This window comes from Mobula birostris, chromosome 14 (genome assembly GCF_030028105.1).
Source record: "Mobula birostris isolate sMobBir1 chromosome 14, sMobBir1.hap1, whole genome shotgun sequence".
NCBI classification, from domain to species: Eukaryota; Metazoa; Chordata; class Chondrichthyes; order Myliobatiformes; family Myliobatidae; genus Mobula; species Mobula birostris.
The window spans coordinates 43,045,399-43,068,767 of record NC_092383.1 but is presented as its reverse complement, the minus strand read 5'-3'; the positions used below and the strand labels follow the sequence as shown (position 1 = coordinate 43,068,767).

General features: G+C 39.2%; 1 protein-coding gene across 5 annotated transcripts in view; it reads left to right on the top strand.

Moving 5' to 3' along the window:
• Positions 1-23,369, top strand: part of tex9 (testis expressed 9) — a 118,795-nt gene that overhangs the window by 74,035 nt on the left and 21,391 nt on the right. For 3 of the 5 annotated variants that reach the window (XM_072278459.1, XM_072278460.1, XM_072278455.1), the window contains 4 exons: positions 3,135-3,308; positions 10,806-10,940; positions 16,599-16,733; positions 16,873-17,063. In XM_072278459.1, coding sequence (XP_072134560.1) covers positions 3,135-3,308; positions 10,806-10,940; positions 16,599-16,733; positions 16,873-16,947 — 519 coding nt within the window. In that variant the 3' untranslated portion in view covers positions 16,948-17,063. Of the gene's footprint in view, positions 1-3,134; positions 3,309-10,805; positions 10,941-16,598; positions 16,734-16,872; positions 17,064-23,369 lie in introns of those variants that run through there. The other 2 variants (XM_072278456.1, XM_072278458.1) reach the window with 2 other exon arrangements.

Here is a 23,369-nt window from a genome sequence, read left to right as displayed (position 1 = left end):
CTTGCCAAGATCGACATTCAGTTCCCAATCAGATGCCATGGTAAGCAAGCCTGCTGGTGATCTGGGTTGAGGCTGTGGTTGGTCTCCAGCTTTGACAAAGGCTGTGGGCTTTCTGGGTTGGCAAAAGTGCTTACTGTTGTTAATGGCCAAGGAGATGTTGTCTGCCACTGCCTTCAGCACCTGGTTATGGTGCCAGTAGTAGCAGCCTTCTCCCAAGGATTTTGGACAGCTGCTGAGGATGTGCTCCAGGGTCATTACCTCATTGAGGACTACGTTATTCTTCACTTTATAGAAGATAAAACAGGAATAGGCTTTTCAATCCAGTGTCTGCGCCAAACACAATGTCAAATTAAACTAGGCTTTTCTGCCTACATGTGGTCCATTGCCCTCCATTCCCTGCAGGTCCATGTGCCTATCTGAAAGCTTCTTAAACACAATATGTCTGCTTCCACCAACATGCTTGGTAGCACATTCCAGATACCCTACACTGTGTGTAAACATAAATAAATAGATAATCGCTGTTAAACTTTTCCCTTTCGTCTGAAAGATATGCCTTATAGTAATTGGCTTTTCTACTCTGTGGAAAAAGATCATAACTGTCTGTTCTATATATACCTCTGCTCTAATTTTTATAAACTGAAATGAAATGATCACTCAGCATTCAAATCTTCAGAGAAAACAATCCAAATTTGTCAACCCTCTCCTATAGCTAATACCTTCTTATTCAGACAGCATCCTGGTAAACCTCTTTTTTCACCCTCTCGAAAGCATCAGCATCCTTCCTGTAATATGACTAGAATTGCTCACAATACTCCACATGTGCCCTAACCAAAGTTTTATGTAGCTGCAAGATGACTTAGAAATTAGAACAAAGAACAGTACAACATAGAACATGCACTTCGGTTTATGATGTTGTACCATCCTTTTAACCTACTACACGATCAATCTAATCCTTCCCTCCTTAATAGCCCACAACCTTCTACTTTTTCTTTCATCCATATGCCGATCTAAGAACCTCTTAAATATTCCTAATATACCTGCCTCTACCACCTCTCTTGGAAGTATATTCTAGTCACTTATCATTCTTTTGCAATTTTCCAGTCCTCTGGAAAGATGCTGGAATCTAGCGATTCTTGAAAGATCATTACTAATGCCTCCACCTCTTTCAGAACCCTGGGATTTATACCATCTGGTCTTGGTGACTGATCTACCTTCAGACCTTTCAGTTTTCCAAGGACCCTTTTACACACTTCACATACTTCTGCCCCCTGACACTCTCAAACTTCTGGCATACTGTTTGTGTCTTCCACAGTGAAGACTGATTCAAAATACTTATTCAGTTTGTCTGCCGTTTCCTTGACCCCATTATTCCTCTCCAGCATGAATTAACTGGTTTCATTGAATTAGTTAAAAAGGTATTTAAAAAAAAAAGACAAACTACCATTTAATTGAGTGACATACTATGTATTAAAATGAAATACAGAGCAAATTAGAACACTACCGATGTATTACAGTACTATAAAACTGTATTAGATCCTAATAGTTATCGACTAAGGAATTCATCCAGAGTACTCTTCCATGCATGGGCTGTCCAGAGAGGGGTAGCACCTCTGGTGAAGAGGCTCATTATGTTCATTCTGGCGTAGCTCACTCACCTTTGGTCCCCATTGAATACCTGTTACCTGTGGCTTCAAGTAGCAGTTTGTATGTGACAGTGGCCACACCCTGCTACTCTACTTCAACAGGAGGGGTAAACCAGGTGAGGGTAGCTGGCAGGCCTCATACCCTGGTGAAATAGGTACATGCCTGTCCTAGCAAGTGAAGTCAGCTCCGGTGCACTGGGTGGCTGAATCAACAGTGAGGTCCAAAGGCTAAGAAGGTGGTTCAGGACTGCTTCATGTAGAGAAAATGGCATGATAAGTCACAGAAGAAGCCCTGGTCATCCATTACAACCAAGTTTGAGATGACCACTTATATTACTGGATCAGGACTTCCTTGGTCGAGAGAGTGGAACTATTTTAGAGCAATGGTTTTTCTGCTATAAAATCTTTCCCACATGGGCTTAAAAAGATATGATGGACAACCAGAATGCTGCCATGTTCTTTTTATGGATTATAAATGAACAAAATGAATACACACAATGTAGAATATGGACTGCCTTCATACAATGCTTTTGATGATTGCAGCCTCACAAATATTCATTTTTATTGTAACATTCAAGATGATTGCTGATACAAAATACATAGAAAGTGGGCATTATTAGCATCTGTCTCTCTCACAGATACATATCAACCAAGATATTCATTGAAACTTTCTTTAATTTCCTATTTTGTTTGTAATTTAAAGGCCTTGCTAAGAGGGCCATTTTGACTTCAACCCCACAGTTTTAATATTTTGATATCAAACACATTGAGAATTCTGAAAATATCCCACATCTGGTAGATGTTATCTGGATGAAGACCAATTCCTTACACATTTTCCAACAGATAGTTTTATTTTTAACAGAGTTTATATCAGTTTCAATGGAATGGTTTATCTTGTTGAAGATATCTTGTCCCCACTCAACACTTAAATTTTGCCTTCTGATCAATTTCAGAAAAGTTGCAAGCTCTGGTTTTAACAAAAATAAATGTTCTCCATCTCCAACCTCCTGAATCATTGCTCTACTTTTTAAGTTACTTGATAATCATAATTTCCACTTCCAATTGGCCACAGCAGTATTGATTGTGCCCAGAATTAGTCAACACTTGTACTGTATCTGCATAAATCCTGAACTTGCATTTACAAAGGGAAATGGCTGAAGTTACTGCAAAGATGCCAGAACTTCACCACTAACAAAACTTGTATTCATGCTGCAGCTGCAGATTATGATTATTCAAAAGATTAATTTCATCAAATCTGAGTATGATATTTATGATTTGATCAGAAATTTAAGGAAAGGTCATCAATGCAAAATGTTAACTGTGTCTCCCACCAGAGAAGCTGCCTGACTTGATGAGTCTTACCAGTACGTTCTGTTTTTAATTACTGAATTTAGTGTTGATTGTGGATTGAGCAACCTTTTCAATTGTTAGATTTTAGATTAAGTTAACTTTTTTTAGTTATTTTTCGCAATCTCTGGCTTTACTTAATAGGATGATGAAAATAACACCTTGTCTAGTCGTGTCAGGGAAGCAGAGGAAGAACGCAACAGATTACAGAAGACAACAAGCATCCAGCAGACTCAGATTGAGAAATATAAAAGTTTAGCAGATGAGGCACAAAGAAAAAGTGATGGTTTACAACAACAAGTGTTTTCTTTGCGAAAGGTATATTTACGTAATAACATCTAAGTAACCTTGTACCTGATCCATTTAAATTGCATTTCTCCTAAAATCACAGACAAGTTTCACTTATTCCCTTACCATTCCTAGGCATTGGTTGTCTACATAAGGCAGCAATTGATCGGCTTCCAAGGCTCCAGTGATTTGGTCATATTGTCCCTGCTGAGAAAATCAGACACTACGCAAAGATGTGAACTTGTAGTTGAAGAACACTGTCAACTTGGCAAATTAAATGGGGCATATAAATTACACACTGTGTTTTACTGTCTTTTTAGACTTTTATGTTGTTGGTCCCCATGCAATAAATTGGTGGCTATTTTCCTAGAATTTGTAGACACTTCTCATAATTTTTTTCTAACAGTTTATTTGATTGGAATGGATTTTTTTTTACATCAGAGGTTCCCAGAACTGATATTTGCGTTTTCTCAGCTCTGATGAAGGGCTTAGACCTGAAATGTTAAGTTTCTTTTTCTGTAGACTTGCTTGGTCTGCTGAGTGTTTCAAGCATTGTGCTTTATTTTAAAACAGGAAACTTTTATGCCTGTAAAAGATCAATTAAAATAGAATAATACATCTACAGACATCCCACCTCTCCTGGAAGTTCCGGGAATCTCCTGCAAATTAATAATGGCTCCCTGATGCCCGCAAATTATATACAATATCACAGAAATTGATTTTTTTGAGAGCGAGCGTGAGAGAGCATGAGAGAACACGCAAGAGTGAGCGCAAGAGCAAGAAAGCAAGTGCGAGAGAGCGAGCACGAGTGAGAGCGAGAACACGCAAGAGAGAGAGTGAGAAAGCAAGCACGAGAGAGAGCAAGAACGAGAAAGCGAGCGCGAGTGAGAGCGACCACAAGCGAGAGAGCACTCATGATAGAGAGCGAGAGCAAGAGCGAGGGAGTTCCAAAAAAAGGTCAGAGTGGCAGAGTGTTCCAAAAAAAGAAAATATAAAACGTATGTCACCCCAGACTACACTGAAGTGTACTCCTGCCTAATAGGGGTCAAAAATAATGACAGTGTTGCTGGCTGCACTGTTTACAACAGTGACTTTTCTATTGCCCATGGTGGGTTAAGACTGTAAAAGACATGTTGAAGTGAGTTTAACAGGTGTCATTTGTTCATTAGCATAGCAAACGTTATTTAAACTAGCTGGCTAGCTGCTAAGGAGCTACTCTATTGCAGACATCCCACCTCTCCCAGAAGTTCCGGGAGTCTCCTGCAAATTGATGGTGCTACCTCCCTGAAATTATTTTTTTTGTGTGGGATGTCTGCATCTATTTGTGCTTAGACAATAAAGACAAGTTTGTATCTTTGGAGATCAGAAAACAACTGATATTGAACATTTGAAATGGAAATAGAAAATACTTGGAAAAACTCAACAGGTTAGGATGCATCTATAGAAAGAGAATAGTTAATGTTTTGAGTCCGCAAAACATTGACTCTTTCCCTTTCCATAGATGCTCCCAGATCTGCTGAGCTTTCAGGCATTTTTTTTCTTATGTTTCATCTTTGAACAGCAATTTTTGTTTGGGAAACTGGACATACGTTAGGCAGACATTAGACAAAGGATGGAAATATGTTTTTTAAAAGATGGGATTTTTTCTCAGAATATTGAGAGTCTTCAGAATTATCTTACTAAAATCAGAGTCTTTGTATATTATAAAGCAGGTGGTAGAGAGGTGCTTGATAAGTAAAGGGCTGAAAGGTTGCACGGGATAGGTAGGTGAGTTTCCAACCAGTACAGCCACATGGCTCTGTTGAACTGTTGAATAGGATTGAGATATTGTAAGGCATAATCCTGATTGTAATTTGTATGTTAGTGTATATTTAAGTGATTTTATGATGCAGTTTTGTTCTTTGTTCTGCTCATTTGTATGATCTTCATTTGAAATTTCAAAAGAATAGAAGCTTTAATCTGATATGGATGTGGACTATATTGCACATACTCAGGAAATTTTTCCAAGTTTTTCCTTCTGATCTCATGACACTCTTGAAGCATTGATACCTGCATGTTTCTGATTGCTCTTCATTTATCAAGATTACTAAGTGAGTGTCAGTGTCTCATAATAGAAGGAACCATAATTAGGATTTGACTGCATAGTCCTTTCCTGATCTTATCCAGTAAATACCTGTAAACTTTCAATAAAGGCACTGGATACTGTAAGGAACAAAATGCTCAAGCAGATTTTTCATATATGTCCAGGGGCACTGACATCAGGAAAGGTCCCTATCTGTTTCTGCAGCTGACAGCACCTCACTGAGTATGAATCAGGAATCAAAGTTGGAACCTTCAGGTCTGCGGGCGTTAGTTCTCTCGTTGAGATTTATTTATTTGGATGCACTGCAGACAATAATCTTTTCAATCAAATAAACTGAATTGTTAAAAATCTAAAATTGTTTTGGAATTGATGAGAAAGATTGGATATCAGTAGTTACTAATCCAGTTGTAGGCAGTAAAATATGATGCTAGATTACTAATATTACTTATTGCTGCCATCTGCTGGTTTGGAATGAAGAATTTACCATCTGTTTGTGATTTTCTGTACTTTCCCAGTTATAAAAAAGTGATTCTACATTTACTATCATTATATAGAGCATTAACAAGGTCAATGTTATGATGGTCATGTGGTATTTCAGTATGCAGGTAGATTGGGAAAATCAGGTTGATGCTGTACCCCAAGGGAAGGAATTTAGAATGCCTATGAGATGGCTTTGTAGAACAGCTTATGGTTGAGCCCAGTAAGGAAAAAGTAATTTTGAATAGGGTGTTGTGTAATGAACAAGATTTGATTTGGGAGCTTAAGGTGAAGGAACCCTTAGGAGAGTGATATGTGATAGAATTCACCCTGCAGTTTGAGAAGGTGAAGCTAAAATATATCAGTATTGCAGTGAAGTAAAGGGAATTTCGGAGGCATGACAGGAGCTGGCCAGAGTTAATTGGAAGGGGACACTAGCAGGGATAGCAGCAGAGCAGCAATGGCTGGTGTTTCAGGGAGCAATTCAGAAGGGATAGCACAGCTTCATCCCAAAGAAGCAGTACTCTAAAGGGATGAGGCAAATGTGGCTGAAAAGGGAAGTCAAAGACAGCATAAAAGCAAAAGAGAGGGTATATAATATTGGAAGTTGGGGAGAAGTTAGATTGGGAAGCTTTTAAAAACCAACAAAAAGCAATTAAAAAAGTAATAAGAAAAGATGAAATATGAAGATAAACTAGCTAATAATGTAAAACAGTATATCAGGAGTTTTTCCATATACATACTCTTTCACAAAGTAAAAGAGGAGGAAGAGTGGATATCAGACCACTGGAAAATTACACTGGAAAGTACACTGGGCTGATGAGATTAATGGAGAGTTAGAGTTTTGTGTTACTCTTCACTGTGGGAAAACACTAACGGTATGCCGGAAATTCGAGAGTGTTGGGACAGAAGTCACTATTACTAAGGAGGAGGTGCTTTGGAAGCTGAAATGTCTGAGGGTACATAAGTCATGTGGACCAGATGGATTATATCCCAGGGTTCTAAAAAAGATATCTGAAGAGATTGTTGGGGCATTAGTAGTGATCTTTCAAAAATCACTAGATTGTGGAATAGTTCCAGAGGACTGCAAAATTACAAACGCCACTCTAAAGAGAGGAAATTAGCCTGAGTTCAGTGGTTGGGAAGATGTTGGACTTCATAATTAAGGATTATTTGGGGTACTTGCAAATGTCATGCCACTCTTCAAGAAGGAAGAGAGGCAGAGGAAAGGAAATTATAGGCCAGTTAGTCAGACCTCAGTGGTTTGGAAGATGTTAAGATGGTTAAGGATTAGGTTTTGGTGTACTTGGAGGCACTTGATAAAATAGGCCAAAGTTAGCATGGTTTTATTAAGGGGAGATTTGTTGAAATTCTTTGAGGAAAATACAGCAGGATAAATAAAGGTGAGTCAGTGGGTGTTGTTTATTTGGATTTTCAGAAGGTCTTTGACAAGATATTGCACATGGGGCTGCTAAGCAAGGTAAGAGCCCATAGGTTGCAGGAAAGATACTAGTATGGTTAGAAGGTTGACTGACTGGAAGGAGGCAAAGTGGGAATAAAGGGGGCCTTTCCTCGTTGGCTGCCAGTGATGGGTGATGTCCACAGGAGTTGATGTTAGGACAGCTTCTTTTCACTTTAAATGTCAATGTTTTGGATAATGGAATTGATGGTTTTATGGCCAAGTTTGCAGATGTTACAAAGATAGGTAGAGGGGCAGGTAGTGTTGAGGAAGCAGGGAGTCTGTAGAAGGACTTGGACAGATTAGGATAATGGGCAAAGAAATAGCAGATGGAAAGCATATGGTCATGCACTTTGGTAGAAGGAATAATGGTGTGGACTGTTTTCTAAATGGAAAGCAAATTCAGAAATCAGAGGTGCAAAGAGACTTGGGAGTCTTTGTGCAGGATTAACCCAAAAGTTAACTTGCAGGTTGATCTGGTAGTAAGGAAGTCAAATGCAAAGTTAGTATTCATTTTGAGAGGACTAGAATATAAAAGCAAGAATGTAATGCTGAGGCATTATAGGCATTGGCTGGACTGCACTTGGCATATAGTGAGCAGTTTTGGACTCCTTACCTAAAAAAGGATGTGCTGGCATTGGAGAGGGTCCAGAGGAGGTTCACATGAATGATCCCAGGAATGAAAGGATTAAATGTATGAGAAGTGTTTGAAGGCTCTGGGTGTGCACTTCTTAGAGTTCAGAAAAATGTGGGAGTGGGGGGGAGGGGTGGAGATCTCATTGAAACCTATTGAATATTGAAAGGCCCAGAAAGAATGGATGTGGAGAGAATATTTCCTATCATGAAAGAGCCTAGGACCGGAGGACACAGTCTCAGTGTAGAAGGACGTCCCCTTAGAACAGACGTGAGGAGGAATTCCTTTGGCCAGAGGATGGAGAATCTGTAGAATTTATTGCCACAGGCAGCTTTGTAGGCCAAGTCATTGGGTGTATTTAAAAAGGAAGTTGATATGTTCTTGGTTAGTAAGGTGGTCAAAGGTTATGGGCAGAATGCAGAAGGGAATGGAGTTGAGAAGGATAATTAATCAGCCATGATGGAATAGTGGAGCAGACTCAATGGGCCAAATGGCCTATTTTTTCTCTACATCTTACGATCTAAAAATGAGAATGTGTTTGTTTCTAATATATTAGAAACAGTAATTATGTATTTTCTTGAACTTAAGATTATGCATGACACTGTGGTTTGCAGCTGAGGAGATTGCCAGATCCCCTCAACAGCAGTGAAGGCTGAATGACATTGGTGTGGAATTTGGCGTGACATGCAGGCAGACTGGATAGGATCAATGGGTCAGTGAGGTACACTACGCAGAAGCAACAAGGCATGTAAAAGCTAAAGGCAGATTGGAACTAAAGGAATGCACATTTGTGATTAGTTGACCAATAAATGGCATGACTTAATTTATAAATGTACTTTGCAAATATTAAAAGACAGCAGAAAATATTAATTATGTCCAAGTAGATGCGATGTTGATTGATGATGGAGGAAAACTTGATAGATAGGAAGCTGAGATTCTAGTTACTGTACACAAAGATGAATTGTTTGCATTGAACAACCTAGGCAGTTAAGAAAGATTTAGAACTTGTCCTCAATCATTGCTGGTGATAAAGGCTATCATGTTACGATGAGCCAGTAGTGCAATATGTGGGAGGACACTACCAATCTTGAAACCTGCTCTGATGAGTATTGCAATGATGCCGCAGAGCTCTCCGGGCAGTGGAGACATTGTGCTGATGGTCTGCAGTATTAGATTTGCTCTGGTAATATGGCTTTTATTGTATGCATCTTATACATGCCTGTTGAGCACAAGAATGTTTGTTATCATTCTCCATCAGCCAATCCCTTGCTTGCTATAAGTTCTCTAAGGTGTCATGACCCACTATAACCTGTATGAATTCTGTGTATATAGTCACACTGTAGCAAGAAAATGAGGGCGATAGATTCTCTTTCAGCTATCATATGGTGCACAAACAGTGAACTGTATCCTGCCCCATTTAAGATTGAGCAAAGAATTACATTATTAGACATAATGTTATTATTTTGAAAATGTTGCACTTCATCACTCACTGTGCATCATGTATCATGTGCCACGAACATATACAACTTAGTAACAAATGACATGAACTAAGGGAGAAAAACACATTGGAAGCCACAGATCCCAATCTGGAATTATTAAAGAAGAATGCTGTGGGGAAACACGATAACAATATGCAAACTTTCCCTTCCATTATGTGTTCTTTCTTCAGTAATAGTGTTTAGTTTTCTCACATTAGTGGGAGTGCTGTATTTCAGGGACACTGAAGGTAATACAAATGTGTGAAAACAACTGTTTTTTGAGTAAACCTTGATGTCAACCAGAGGTCTGGTAAACCTGCTTTGTGCAAAAGCTCTGAAGTCCAACACAACTTGTTTCAGTGATTGTTACCACCCCCTTTAATACTTGCAACTTGATACAATTATTAAAACACTTATGAATGTGTACAAACAGCCTGAAGAAATCAATGAGTTTCCACCTAGTGAATGTTGGATTATCTGTTTAAAACAGTGCTCTGGAAGGAAACATTCTGGCTTTTAAAAGCACGTTCAGCCACGAATCCCTGTTGGCTAGACTTTTGAGGTCTTCCGTGTGCTGCTTTAGATCAAGATCTGCAAACTTTCTTTAACCTATGAATGCATGCAAGTCCCTCACTATTACAGCCTTCAGTGTGATTTGCCTAACAAATACGTGTGCACTACAGGTGACATTTTGAAGTTCTAAAAGCACTTGCAGTGTCCTATAAAAGAGCCAGTAAGCATTGACTTTAATATCTTGTCAATTTTTTTTTAGAAACAACATTCAAATTGGAGTTTAATCCAGTTGCAAAGAACATGTAACATATATAGATTTTTGGATATGTACTATGTAAGGAAATTGTATACATTTTGTACAACATCCTTCATGCCATTAATGTCTCAAATACTTACACAGCCAATAAAAATATATAAATATCCTGTACACATATATCCTGTACAAAATCTTCTCTAAGAAAGGTAGCAGTAAACGTAACCTGGTCCAATGGAAGGGTTTGAATTCTCAAAAATGCTGTCTTTCTAAATCACTCCCAATGGATTGCTAATTTGGGGAGGGAGGTTTGGGTCATTTAATGATAAATATTTACCACTGTTATCTATGAAAGTTAATGAAAGGGCTATATTATTAAATAACTAAATATCGACATTTCTATTTTTCTTCCACTGGATAATCAGCATAAAACTGAGTCAACAAATAGGTTCAGTTTTTGAGAAATGCTTTATATTTGTTTATATATGCAGAGCCTGAGTTTTTTTTGTGTTAAAGTAAAGCCTATTATAAATAAATACCTATTCAATACAATATAAATAAACGTTTTCTAATATTTTGACATGTTGTAAGTGAACATTCTATAACATTTCTATGGAATTGTTAACCTAGGAATTAGACAGCCAGAAAAGAGCCCAGAAGCAATTTGCTACAAACCATAGTGCTACAGAGGTTCGCCTGAACAGGGCATTAGAAGAAACTGAAAAATACAAAGCAGAACTTAATAAACTGAAGCAGAGTAATAAGGTAAGCCTACAGAAAACTTTACCAATTCCACACTGAACAATACTTGAAAGTAGAGCAAGTTAGCCAAGTGTCACTAAAGCAATGAATCCTGATTTTAAACCCAAGGTCACTGAGTGTACTCCATTATAAGCCTGCAGTCATTGCAATTTTTTTGATTAAGTTTTAAGCTTCTTGAGTTGCATGCCCTTCAGGATTCAACATGACTTGTTTCCACTCCATTCCTTAGTTTCTTGAGGCGACTGAAGAGACTGATATGAGAACAAGAAACAGGAAAGCAGAAATAGGGATATTTGGTACCTTGTACCTCCTCTGCCATTCATTATGATCATTCATGACTGATCCTTTACCTAAGGGCCACTTTCCTTCAATAGCCACTTATCTCTTGATATCTAAAATTTCATTAATTCCTTTCTTAAATGAATTCAGCAATTAATCCTGCACAACCCTCAAACATACAATTATAGAAAAAACATCATCCTTTCAATCTCTCCTTATTGTGTTTATTTCTGATCGCTTCATTATGTGAAGGACATGGAAGCTTTGGAAAGAGTGCAGAGGAGATTTACCAAGGTGATGCCTGGATTAGAAAGCATGTTTTATGAGGATAGGTTGAGTGAGCTAGGGCTTTTCTCTTTGGAACAAAGGAGGATGAGAGGTACCATGTTAACTTTAAATAATCACTTCTTTTTTACATATTTGTATAAGCTTTTATAGACAGATGTTATTTTTCTCATTGAAATTCTCTATTTGAATTCTCTATTTGATATTCCCTTTCTTCACATGTGGCAGGAGGAGCTCAATAGGCCACAGGAGATATGCACTTCAACTGGTTTCATTGGATTTTTCTGTGCTCCTAATGAAGAAGCTTGTATTCTTTTGACTTTTAAACTTAAATTTATAGTTGGAAATGCAGAGTTAAAAAATAATAGAGATTCTCTATAGAATCTCTATTCTAGAGATTCCTGCAGAAATATTCATCCAGTTCAAAGTTTAGGTTGTTGGTCAGAAGTACATGGTACCTGTTGGATTGAGTTCTACTGATGCTGTAAACATTCATACATTATGCCCATATTGAAATTACAAGACTAAAGAGGATGGAGAGGATCAGTGTTAAAAATTAAAAGATGTTTTGTTAATCATTAATCCAGTTAATTGTATTTCATAGCTCTGGGTCCCTCTACTATTCCCTCTTTCAGTCATCAGTATACGTATCCTATCCCTGTTGATCAGTAAAAGAATGAAAGGGAAAAATCTCATCATTCCGTAGGAGTGTTCTTGGTTCCTTCCAACAACTCGTTTCAATGCTACTAATTGTGAACAACAGGAATTCTGCAGATGCTGGAAATTCAAGCAACACACATCAAAGTTGCTGGTGAACGCAGCAGGCCAGGCAGCATCTCTAGGAATAGGTACAGTCGACGTTTCAAGCCGAGACCCTTCATCAGGACTAACTGAAGGAAGAGTTAGTAAGAGATTTGAAAGGGGGAGGGGAAGATCCGAAATGATAAGACAGGAGGGGGAGGGATGGAGCCAAGAGCTGGACAGGTGATTGGCAAAGGGAATATGAGAGGATCATGGGACAGGAGGTCTGGGGAGAAAGACAAGGTGGGGGGGGGCGGAACCCAGAGGATGGGCAAGGGGTATAGTCAGAGGGACAGAGGGAGAAAAAGGAGAAGAAGCTCTGTCCCTCTGACTATACCCCTTGCCCATCCTCTGGGTTCCCCCCCTCCTCCCCGTCTTTCTCCCTAGGCCTCCTGTCCCATGATACACTCATATCCCCTTTGCCAATCACCTGTACAGCTCTTTCCTCCATCCCTCCCCCTCCTGTTTTCTCCTATCATTTTGGATCTCCCCCTCCCCCTTACAAATCTCTTACTAACTCTTCCTTCAGTTAGTCCTGACGAAAGGTCTCGGCCTGAAACGTCGACTGGACTCTTCCTAGAGATGCTGCCTGGCCTGCTGCGTTCACCAGCAACTTCAATGTGTGTTAATTGTGAACAATTGTATTTTGGGGAAACATACTCAATTAACAATAATTAAATATTCTTGGAATCATAGACAATCATAAAGTTCATGTAGCACAGAAATGTGCTTTTGGCCCACTTCAACCATGCTGATTGTGATGCCTATCAATGTTCTGTTTTCTTGCATTAGGGCCATATCCCCCTATGCCTTTCCAATTTAAGTACCTGTCCAGATGCCTTGTAAATATTATAATCAAACCTGCCCCTGGCAGCTCATTCCATGTACACATCTCCCTCTGTATGAAAATATTTACCCCTCAGATACCCTTTATTTTCTCCTCTTTCATCGTAAACCTGTGCCCTTTAGTTGAAAACTCATCTGCCCAAGCCATTGACCATTTTAATGTGTCACAGCATCCAAATTGTACAGCAAAATAATAGACATTTTAGCCCATCTACACTAGGATCACATCTATGCCCTACATTTTTAATTGTCTGCCTCTTAAATGTAGTAATTGCATCTGACTCCACCACCTCCTGTGGCAGCACTCATCCACAGTTTAAAAAATAGTTCCCCACACTGCCTTTGAAACCTTTCTCTCACATTTGAAAAACAAAGACCAAGATCGTTGTTCAGAGATTATTGCTCATTCTAAAATTCAAAAATAGCAAGAGAATGGACAGTTTTCACTGCAGCCCAGGTAGAGAATCCTAACCAATTCCAAGATTTTACAATTTTATTATCTCTTAAATGGACAGTAAAATCTGATCATTCACTATAGCATTGTTTACAAATCTCATTATTTCAGCAGCTAGTTCACCAATTTCTGTTTCTCATGTTCTCTTTAAACTCTCTGGGGCCCTTTTTCCTGCACTCCTTTTAACTTTACCATGGTCACTTCAGATCCACTTCCTTTAAATTCAATAGGATTCATTTCCTGAGCTCCCTCTTAATTCATCAGTGCCTGTTTCTTATTCCTTTTCAACTCAACTGGTTCATAGGAAAATTTATTATCTTATGTATCATCTACAAGATGTATTAAAATGTGTTGGTGTATTAATAGGAGTAATATCTAATACTGCAGAAAATCTTCTCAGCCAGCACCACCAAATTCCCAAGTGTGCCAAGTTATTAGATTTACAGTATAGAGAAAATATACACACAATACTGCTATTTGTTAATTCCACAGAATATTTTTCCTTTATAACAAACTGATTTTGACAAATGTCTGCATAAATTTACTTGTCCATCAATTGTTTTTGTCAAGTGTGGACACTTGTGTTGCAATTTCAGGTGATGTTTCTGCCCAGCAGCATTGACAAATGTATAGCAAAACTCTAACATAGTTAGGTGTGCATGGAACAATTCTCCAGCGGTGAAGAACATATCAACAGCCCAGGGTGCTGAGGGAATTGGCGGAGGTATATTGTAGACGCGTTGGTAATTATTTACCAAAACTCTCTAGACTCTGGGTAGGTCCCAGCGGATTGGAAGACAGCAAATGTCACGCCACTTTTTAAAAAAGGATATAGGCAAAAGACGGGCAACTATAGGCCAGTTAGCTTCACATCTGTAGTCGGGAAAATGCTTGAAGCTGTTTTAAGGAACAAATAGCAAAACATTTAGAAAGGAGTGGTTCCATTAGAACAGACACAGCATGGGTTCAGAAAGGGCAGGTCTTCTTTGACAAACTTACTGGAGTTCTTTGAGGACATAATGAATGCAGTGGCTAGAGGGGAACAGGTGGCTGTCGTATACTTGGATTTCCAGAAGGCGTTTGATAAGGTGCTGCACAAGAGACTTATAAATAAGATATGGTGCATGGAGTCGGAGGAAGTGTATTGGCATGGATAGTGGAATGGTTAACCAATAGAAGGCAGAGAGTTGGTATAAATAGGTGTTTCTCTGGTTGGCAGTTGGTGGTGAGTGGGGTGCCGCAGGGGTCAGTGCTGGGCCCACAGCTGTTTACCATTTACAGTGATGATTTGGAAGAGGGGACTGAGTGTAGCATAGCAAAATTTGCTGATGACACTAAACTGAGTGGAAAAGCAAATTGTACAGAGGATGTGGAGAGTCTGCAGAGGGATATAGATAGGTTAAGTGAGTGGGCCAAGGTCTGGCAGATGGAATACAATGTTGGTAAATGCAAGATCATTCACTTTGGAAGGAATAATAGGAGAGCAGATTATTACTTAAATGGTGAAAGATTGCAGCATGCTGTTGTGCAGAGGGACTTGGGAGTGCTTGTACATGAATCACAAATCTTGAATTCAATCCCTCTAGCAATGAAGGCAAACGGAATGTTGGCCTTCATTGCTAGAGGGATTGAATTCAAGAGCAGGGAGGTCATGCTGCAACTATACAGGGTACTGGTGAGGCCGCACCTGGAGTACTGTGTACAGTTCTGATCTCCATACTTGAGGAAGGATATACTGGCTTTGGAGGCAATGAAGAGGAGGTTCACCAGGTTGATTCCAGAGATGAAGGGGTTAACTTATGAGGAGAGATTGAGTTGTCTGGGTCTATACTGTCTGGAATTCAGAAGAATGAGAGGGGATCTTATAGAAACACAAAATTTTGAGAGGTATAGATAAGATAGTAGGAAAGTTGTTTCCATTGGTAGGTGAGACTAGAACTAGGGGACATTGCTTCAAGATTTTCAGGGGAGAATACTTAGGACGGAGATGAGGAGAAACTTTCCCTCAGAGTGGTGAATCTGTGGAATTCTCTGCCCAGGGAAGCAGTTGGGGCTTCTTCACTAAACATATTTCAGATAGGTTTTTACATAGTAGTGGAATTAAGGGTAATGGGGGACAAGGCAAGTAGATTGAGCTGAGTTTACCGACAGATCAGTCATGATCTTATTGAATGGCAGGCAGGCTCGATGGTTCGGATAGCCTACTCCTACTCCTATTCCTTACGTCCTTTTGGAACTGAACATTTTGTCAAGAGTCTGTACTTAACTTTGCGACTGCAATATATATCAGATATTCCCTTCAACCTCTACTCTAGAAAAGAAATGCAATCTTTAGCTTAAAGATCATTGGCCTTTTTGGTTCATTTCTATCTTTATGAATGATGCCTCTCTGCTTAGTTCCAGCATCTTTGCTAACTTTGCTTTTATTTATTTATGCGGAATAGCCCTTGCAGTCCTTCGAGCCGCACCACCCAGCAATCTCCCAAATTAAACCTAGCCTAATCACAGGACAATTTACAATGACCAATTAACCTACAAACCTTCTTTGGACTGTGGAAGGAAACCGGAGCATCTGGAGGAAGACCATGTGGTCATGGGAGAACGTACAAACTCCTTACAGACAGTAGTGGGAATCGAACTGGGTCGCTGGTGCCGTAAAGCATTGTGCTAATCACTACACTACCATGCCATTGGTTTTGTTCTTCATATTTCCTCTGTTTCCTAATTGCTGATTTGGTTGTGTGTCATCTGGTAACCTCACCCCATAGCAATTCATTACTTGTTAATTCTACCAATGGTAAATACTAACACTATTCAATACCAGGTCTTAAAGAATACCCTGAAAACATGGTACTTAATTGTATTATTCACTGCATTCAGGTTTATGGCTACTGAAAGAACTCCACGTCTTTCTGTTATTTCAAATGGGAAATGACTGAACAAACCCAAGATAAACTCAATGTATAATTGTAAAACATGCTAATATTTATTATCAGGACATAACTAATCAAGAAAAACTAATGATTGATCAGCTGAAGACTGAAAACAAGAAGTTGGAAAAGCAGAAAACTGAGCTTATGACTGGCTTTAAGAAACAGATGAAGCTGATAGACATCCTAAAAAGGCAAAAGGTAAGAAGGTATGAAAATGAAAGAAGTGGTATTTTGTAACCTTATCTTTTTTGAAAAATTAGTAGTATCAAAGTAACCTGGTGCTTGGATGGTAATTTATAATACCACTAACAGATGATACTTATGTTTTATTGTCAAGATGCACATGGAAGCTGCTAAGATGCTCTCCTTCACAGAGGAAGAATTTATTAAAGCGTTGGAATGGGGAAACTGATTGGAAGGAAAAGCAACGGAGTAATAGGTTAATATGGTAAAACATTTGAATGCCAAGTCTGTTAATTGTTTAATATTATGTAATTATTTTAAAGAAATAAAGCTATTTTATCTTCATTTAGTTTTTTTTTACTGTTTATCCTCATGGTCAATTAAATATAGAATGATTACTGTTGTAAATCTGATTGCACATATTCTCTGTTCTTAAATCTCAACTACAGAGATGCTTTTTCATTCTTAGCTTCTAATTTCAAAGAGCTTTAAGTTATCCAAACTGGCAGTAGAAAGTACTTGTTGACTTTTTTTTTGGACATTTTTGTTCATTTTCCTTAGAGATCACCAGAATTTAGGCCGAGTTTGGCTAACCTCAGTGGTTGGGAAAGTGTTGGAGTCTATTATTAAGAATGAGGTTTTGGGGTACTTGGAGATTAATGATAAAATAAATCAAAGTCAGCATGGTTTCTGTTAAGGGAAATCTTGCCTGTTCGATCTGTTAGAGTTCTTTGAGGAAGCAACCAGCTTGGTGGACGAAGGGGAGGCAGTGGATGTCATTTACTTGGATTTTCAAAAGGCATCGATAAGGTGCCACGGATGACACTGTTTAACCAGATAAAGTCTTGTAGCATTATAGGAAAGATACTGGCATGGATAGCGGAATGACTGATAGGCAGGAGGCAATGAGTGGGAATAAAGGGGACCTTTTCTGGTTGGCTGCCAGTGACTAGGAATGTTCCTCAGGAGTCAGTATTGGAATCACTACTTTTCACATTGTTTGTCAAGGATTTAGATAATGGAATTGATGGCTGTCTGGCAAAGTTTGTGGATTATGTGAACAAACTAACATATGGAAGATAGGTGAAGGGGTAGGTAGTGCTGAGGAAGCAATGTGATTGCAGAAGGACTTAGACAAATTGGAAGAATGGGTTAAAAAAAAAGTGGTAGATTGCATAGTGTTGGGAAGTGTATGATCATGCGTTTTAGTAGAAGGAACAGTAGTGTTGACTGTTAACTAAACGGGGAGAAAATTCAAACATCAGAGGTTCAGAGGAACTTAGCAATCCTTGTGCAAGATTCCCAGAAGGTTAATTTACATGTTTAGACTGTGGTAAAGAAAGCAAATGCAATGTTGGCATTTATTTTAAGGGGAATAGAATATAAAAGCAAGGAGATAAATGCTGAGGCTTTATAAGACACTAGTCAGGCCACACTTAGAGTATTGTCAATGGTTTTGGGCCCCATATCTCAGAAAGGATGTGTTGTCATTGGAGAGTCCAGAGAAGGTTCACAAAGATGATTCTGGGAATGTAGGGTTTAATACACGAGGAGTGTTGGGCCTGTACTCACTGGAACATAGAAGAATGCAGGGGGATCTGATTGAAACCTACCGATTATGTTGAAAGGACTAAAGGTAGATGTCGAGAGGACATTTCCTGTGGTGGGGGTATCCAGAACTAGAGGGCACAGCCTCAAAATCGAGGAGTGACTTTTTGGAATAGAGGTAAAGAGGATTTTTTTTTAGCCAGAGAGTAGTGAATCTGTGGAATGCTTTGCCACAGATGGTGGTGGAGGCTAAGTCCGTGGGGATGTTTAAAGCGGAAGTTGATAGTTTCCTCATTGGTCAGGGCATCAAAGGATTTGGCTAGAAGGCAGGTGTATTGGGTTGAGTGGGATCTGGGATCAGCCATGATGGAATGGTGGAGCAGACTCGATGGGCTGAATGGCCTAATTTTGTCTTATGGTCTGAACACTTAATGTTATTGTTAAAATAATTATTTCTTTTTAAATATCATCAATAAATAAAGACAACTACAAAATAGCAAATTTAACTAGACTATCAAGCATTCTAATCCAGTGCCATATTTCTAGTCATTTTCTTTTGCAACCAAACACAGTGAACAATTGTTATGATTGGATGGAAACTTAGTTGACTTGGTGAGAATTAACCTCAAACACGATAATATCTGCAGATGCTGGAAATCCAAGCAACACACACAAAATATTGGAGGTACTCAGCAGGCCAGGCAGTTATCTATGGAAGACAGTAAACTGTCGATGTTTTGGGCCAAGATCCTTCATCTCTATTCCATTTTTTGACCAGCTACAGAAGATTTACAGTTTAGTATTGCCACTTCTTGATCACTATTTATCATTTTTTCTATCCTGTGGCACATTTTTGGCTGGTAAGCATCACTCACAGAGCTATGCTTAAGAAAAATTAATGTTGTACCAGCTAGGTTTTGATTTCTTACAGTATAACTGCTACCAGGATTTTCTCTTATGACCAGTTGAAATTTGTCAAAGCTTGGCATACCTATCATTTGCTGACATGTTGGTCCTCAACTAGTATACGTATTTCAAAACTAAAATGTCTCCATCAGCCTTTCATTGTGCCCCTCTTTGCAAATTACCTAGACATGGCTACATCCCCAAAAGCTAACTATCTTTTGACTGGAGAAACTCGACTTCTGAATATTCTGAAAGATGATGATGCTGAAAGGGATGGCTCAGGTTTCCAAACAAAAAATCTCTTTAACTTATGCCAATTTATCATCACAGGATGAATTTTAGAGAAATTATGTGTCCCACAATAGTCTTTTTAGGCAGTCCGTTGCTATCAAGGATGACTTGCTTTCACACTGGGTCTGTAGGAAATGTAGACTCCCCCCACAGATATGACAAAAGGTATCAGCTGAGCAGTTAGTTTGTGAGGTGGTTAAATTTCTAGAGTGACCCAAGATGATCCAGAAATAGTTTTACTGCACTTCACTTTATTCAAAGAACATTTTCTTATTGCACAACACTAAAATAAACAGTAGAATTTCTAGGTCATTAACTGTTCGTGTGATGGATCCTGTTTCATATCTGACATTCATTCATGTACTCACTGAAGAACTGAACTAATTTTTTAGTATCTACAGACTAGCACACTAGGTGGGCAATGATGGCAAATATTCTAAGGTGACAGGTTGTCTAGTCATGCCTACATTACTTATTTGTTGAAAGTGAAAGCTAGAACTAACAGTTTACCCTAGAGTGATGCTGAAAAATACTGACCATTTTAGTTGTTCCACCATATCAAAATTCAATTCTATGAGTTCTCAATGTATTACATGTTTTTTTTCCCCCACCCTAGTGAGCTCTCTGTTTCTCTTCTCCAAGGCCTGGCAGTTAGCCATTTTGGTAAGTGAAGAAAACAAATGCAGAGACATACATAGTGAAGGAAGGGCAAAATCACAATAGCTTGTAGGAGGGATGGGTGAGACCAGGGAGTCAAGTGAATGCTGGAAGGACTGGGAGTAGTAGTTAACCCAGTTGTCCTGGAGTGCTCACTCTCGAGTACCCATGTGGTTCCAGTCCTCTTACTGTCTTCCAGATAGGATCATAAGAATGAGACTTTTCCTGACTAACAGGATTTAACCTAGGAATGGCCACAACTGCAAATCCTCCTTTAACAAAATCCAGTGCTTATTCAACATTTTTTCACTGTATGACTGTCAAGCTTAAAATCAGAAGTCAGTCACAGAGTACAGTCAGCCAATTAGAATAGAGTGTCAAGACATTTCCTAAAAGAACTTGTGACTCCTTAGAATTTTTAACCCATGGGGATGGGTAATTCAAGACAAATCAGAAGGAAAGCAAGGCCTGAGTGAATGAGATGGCTGAGCGCAGGTGGAGTTGAGGTTGAAGGTCAGGGCAGCCTGGCTGCCAATTTTTAAGCTTTCAAGGCAACTACATCGATTTCCTCAATTTCTTTACATCACATAAGGCAATTTAGTTATTGAGTCCAAGCTGACTGTCGTTGTGTTTGCATTAGTTCGATTCTCCACCTATTTTCCTTCACTCAAATCATCTCCTTCACTCCCATCCCCTTTCCTTCCATTCACCTATAATTTGGGCTAATTGGCAAAAACAAACTTACTAATATGTCCTGGCGATGTGGGAGGAAACTGGAGAACTCAGTAAAACCCATTATGCTGATGATACAACTATTGTTGGCAGACTATCAGATAGAGATGAGAGGGTGTACAGGAGCAAGATATTTTAACTAGTTGAGCGGTGTCACGGTAACAACCTTGCACTCAACATCAGTAAGATCAAAGAAAGGGTGAGATGAGGGAACACAAACCAATCCTCACAGAGGAATCAGAAGTGGAGAGAGTGAGCAATTAAGTTCCTGGGTGTCAGTATCCCTGAGGATCTAAACTGGCCCCAACGATCAATGCAAATGTAAAGAAAACAAGACAATATATTTCATCAGGAGTTTGAGGAAATTTGGTTTGTTACCTAATCGTAAACTTCTACAGATGTACCGTAGAAAGCATTCTGACAGGCTGCATCACCATCTGGTATGGAAGGGTTTACTGCACAGGATCAGAAGACGCTACAGAAAGTTGTAAAATTAGACAACTCCATCCTGGGTACTAGCCTCTGTAGTATCTAAGACATCTTCAATGAGTGGTGCCTCAGAAAGACAACTTCCATCATTAAGGACCCCCATCACCCAGGGCTTGCCCTCTTCTCATTGTTACCATCAGGAAGGAGGTACAGAAGTCTGAAGGCAGACCCTCAACAATTCAGGAACAGCTTCTTCCCCTCTACCATCCGATTTCTAAATGGACATTGAAACTCATGAACACTATCCTACCGTTTTCTTATTTCTGTTTTTACACTGCTTTATATATTATCTCACACACAGTTATTTATTTTTCTATGTTTATTGCATTGTATTGCTGCTGCTAAGTTAACAAATATCTCGACATATGTCGCTGCTATTAAACCTGATTCTGAAACACACATAATCACAGTGAGAACATGCAAAATCTGTACAGCAGCCAAGATCAGGCTTGAATCTGGATTCCTAGAACTGAGGCAGCAGATCTGCCCAATTGCTCAGGAAGATCTGTAAACATCCTCTCTTAATTCTGTCATTTTGTAAAGTATATTCAAGATATTAGAGAAAAAAATAAATGTAGATTGCCTACTTTGTGCAGTTTATACCAATCTTTACATTAAAGCATCTGCAGTATGTTGTGACGTGACTTCTCACCTGCAATTGATTAATGAGTTTGTGGTTCCCCCAGATTGAACTCCTGAAAAAATTTGTGATGTATCACCAGGAGAATATATAGGGCACTCACTACCTTTTTGTAATGTCAACAGTTTTTGGATCAGGTGCACATGTGGAACCAGTTATTCTAAGGTCTAATACCTAAAATATGGAAGAGGATTTAGATTATTCAAAAGAGAAAATAAAGCCCATGTGGGCATGCAGTCATTGGCTATGCTGCCTCTTCCTTGATTTTCATTAAAGATTCTCCACAGATCCAGTATGAGTGTATTTCCCCACCATGGTGTTCTCTCAAATGAATTAAACTTTACCAAGAGACAAAATATTGAAAGTATTAGTACAGAACTATATATTCCAGAATCTGCTGAATTTGAGAGCAGCAGCAAAATTCATTAATTATATTCAAATTCTTTTAATATGCATTTCCAGTACAGGTTTTCTCCGTATCCGAAGGTAGAGTGTTCCTATGAAACGGTTTGTAAGCCGGATTGTCGTAAAGCGAAGAAGCAATTACCATTTATTTATATGGGAGAATTTTGTGAGCGTTCGCAGACCCAAAAATAACCTACCAAATCATGCCAAATAACACATAAAACTTAGAGTAACAGTAACATATAGTAAAAGCAGGAATAATATAATAAATACACAGCCTATATAAAGTAGAAATACTTTTCCACAATCATTACTGCACTGTTCTTTGTAGCAATAATCTCATGCAAGCGCCGTCGGCAGAAAATCTCGCGCAAGCGCTCTCCAGTAACCTTTAAGCTATGAAGCTGCCAAATCATACCAAATAACACATAAAAATACAAAATAATCTGCAGATGCTGGGGTCAAGGCAACACTCACAACACACTGGAGGAACTCAGCAGGTCGGGCAGCATCCGTGGTAGGGTTCCGGCCCGAAACATCGACCGATCTTTTTCACGGATGCTGCCCGACCTGCTGAGTTCCTCCAGCGTGTTGTGAGTGTTGTTGTGGACGTAAAAATACACAGCCTATATAAAGTAGAAATAATGTATGTTCAGTGTACTATCACTTACTGGAATCGGGACAGCGCCGAGCACACTGATGATGGTGTGTTAGGCTGAGTCGTCGCAGGTTGGGTGGTGCAGTGGCCCCCACCCTCCGGGCCGCCAACCGATTCCGTTCTGCGAAGCATGCAGGGGTGCAGCAGTCGCCGGGAGGCACACAGCACATCTTTAAGAAAAAAGCCGAAATAAACATGCTAATTAATTAGGTGCCGCCCGGCACATAATTGTTGGCCCAGATCAGTGCCGATTTCCGATTGCATCGTCTCTGATCTGGGCTGACAATTACGTGCCGGGCGGCACCTAATTAATTAGCATGTTTAT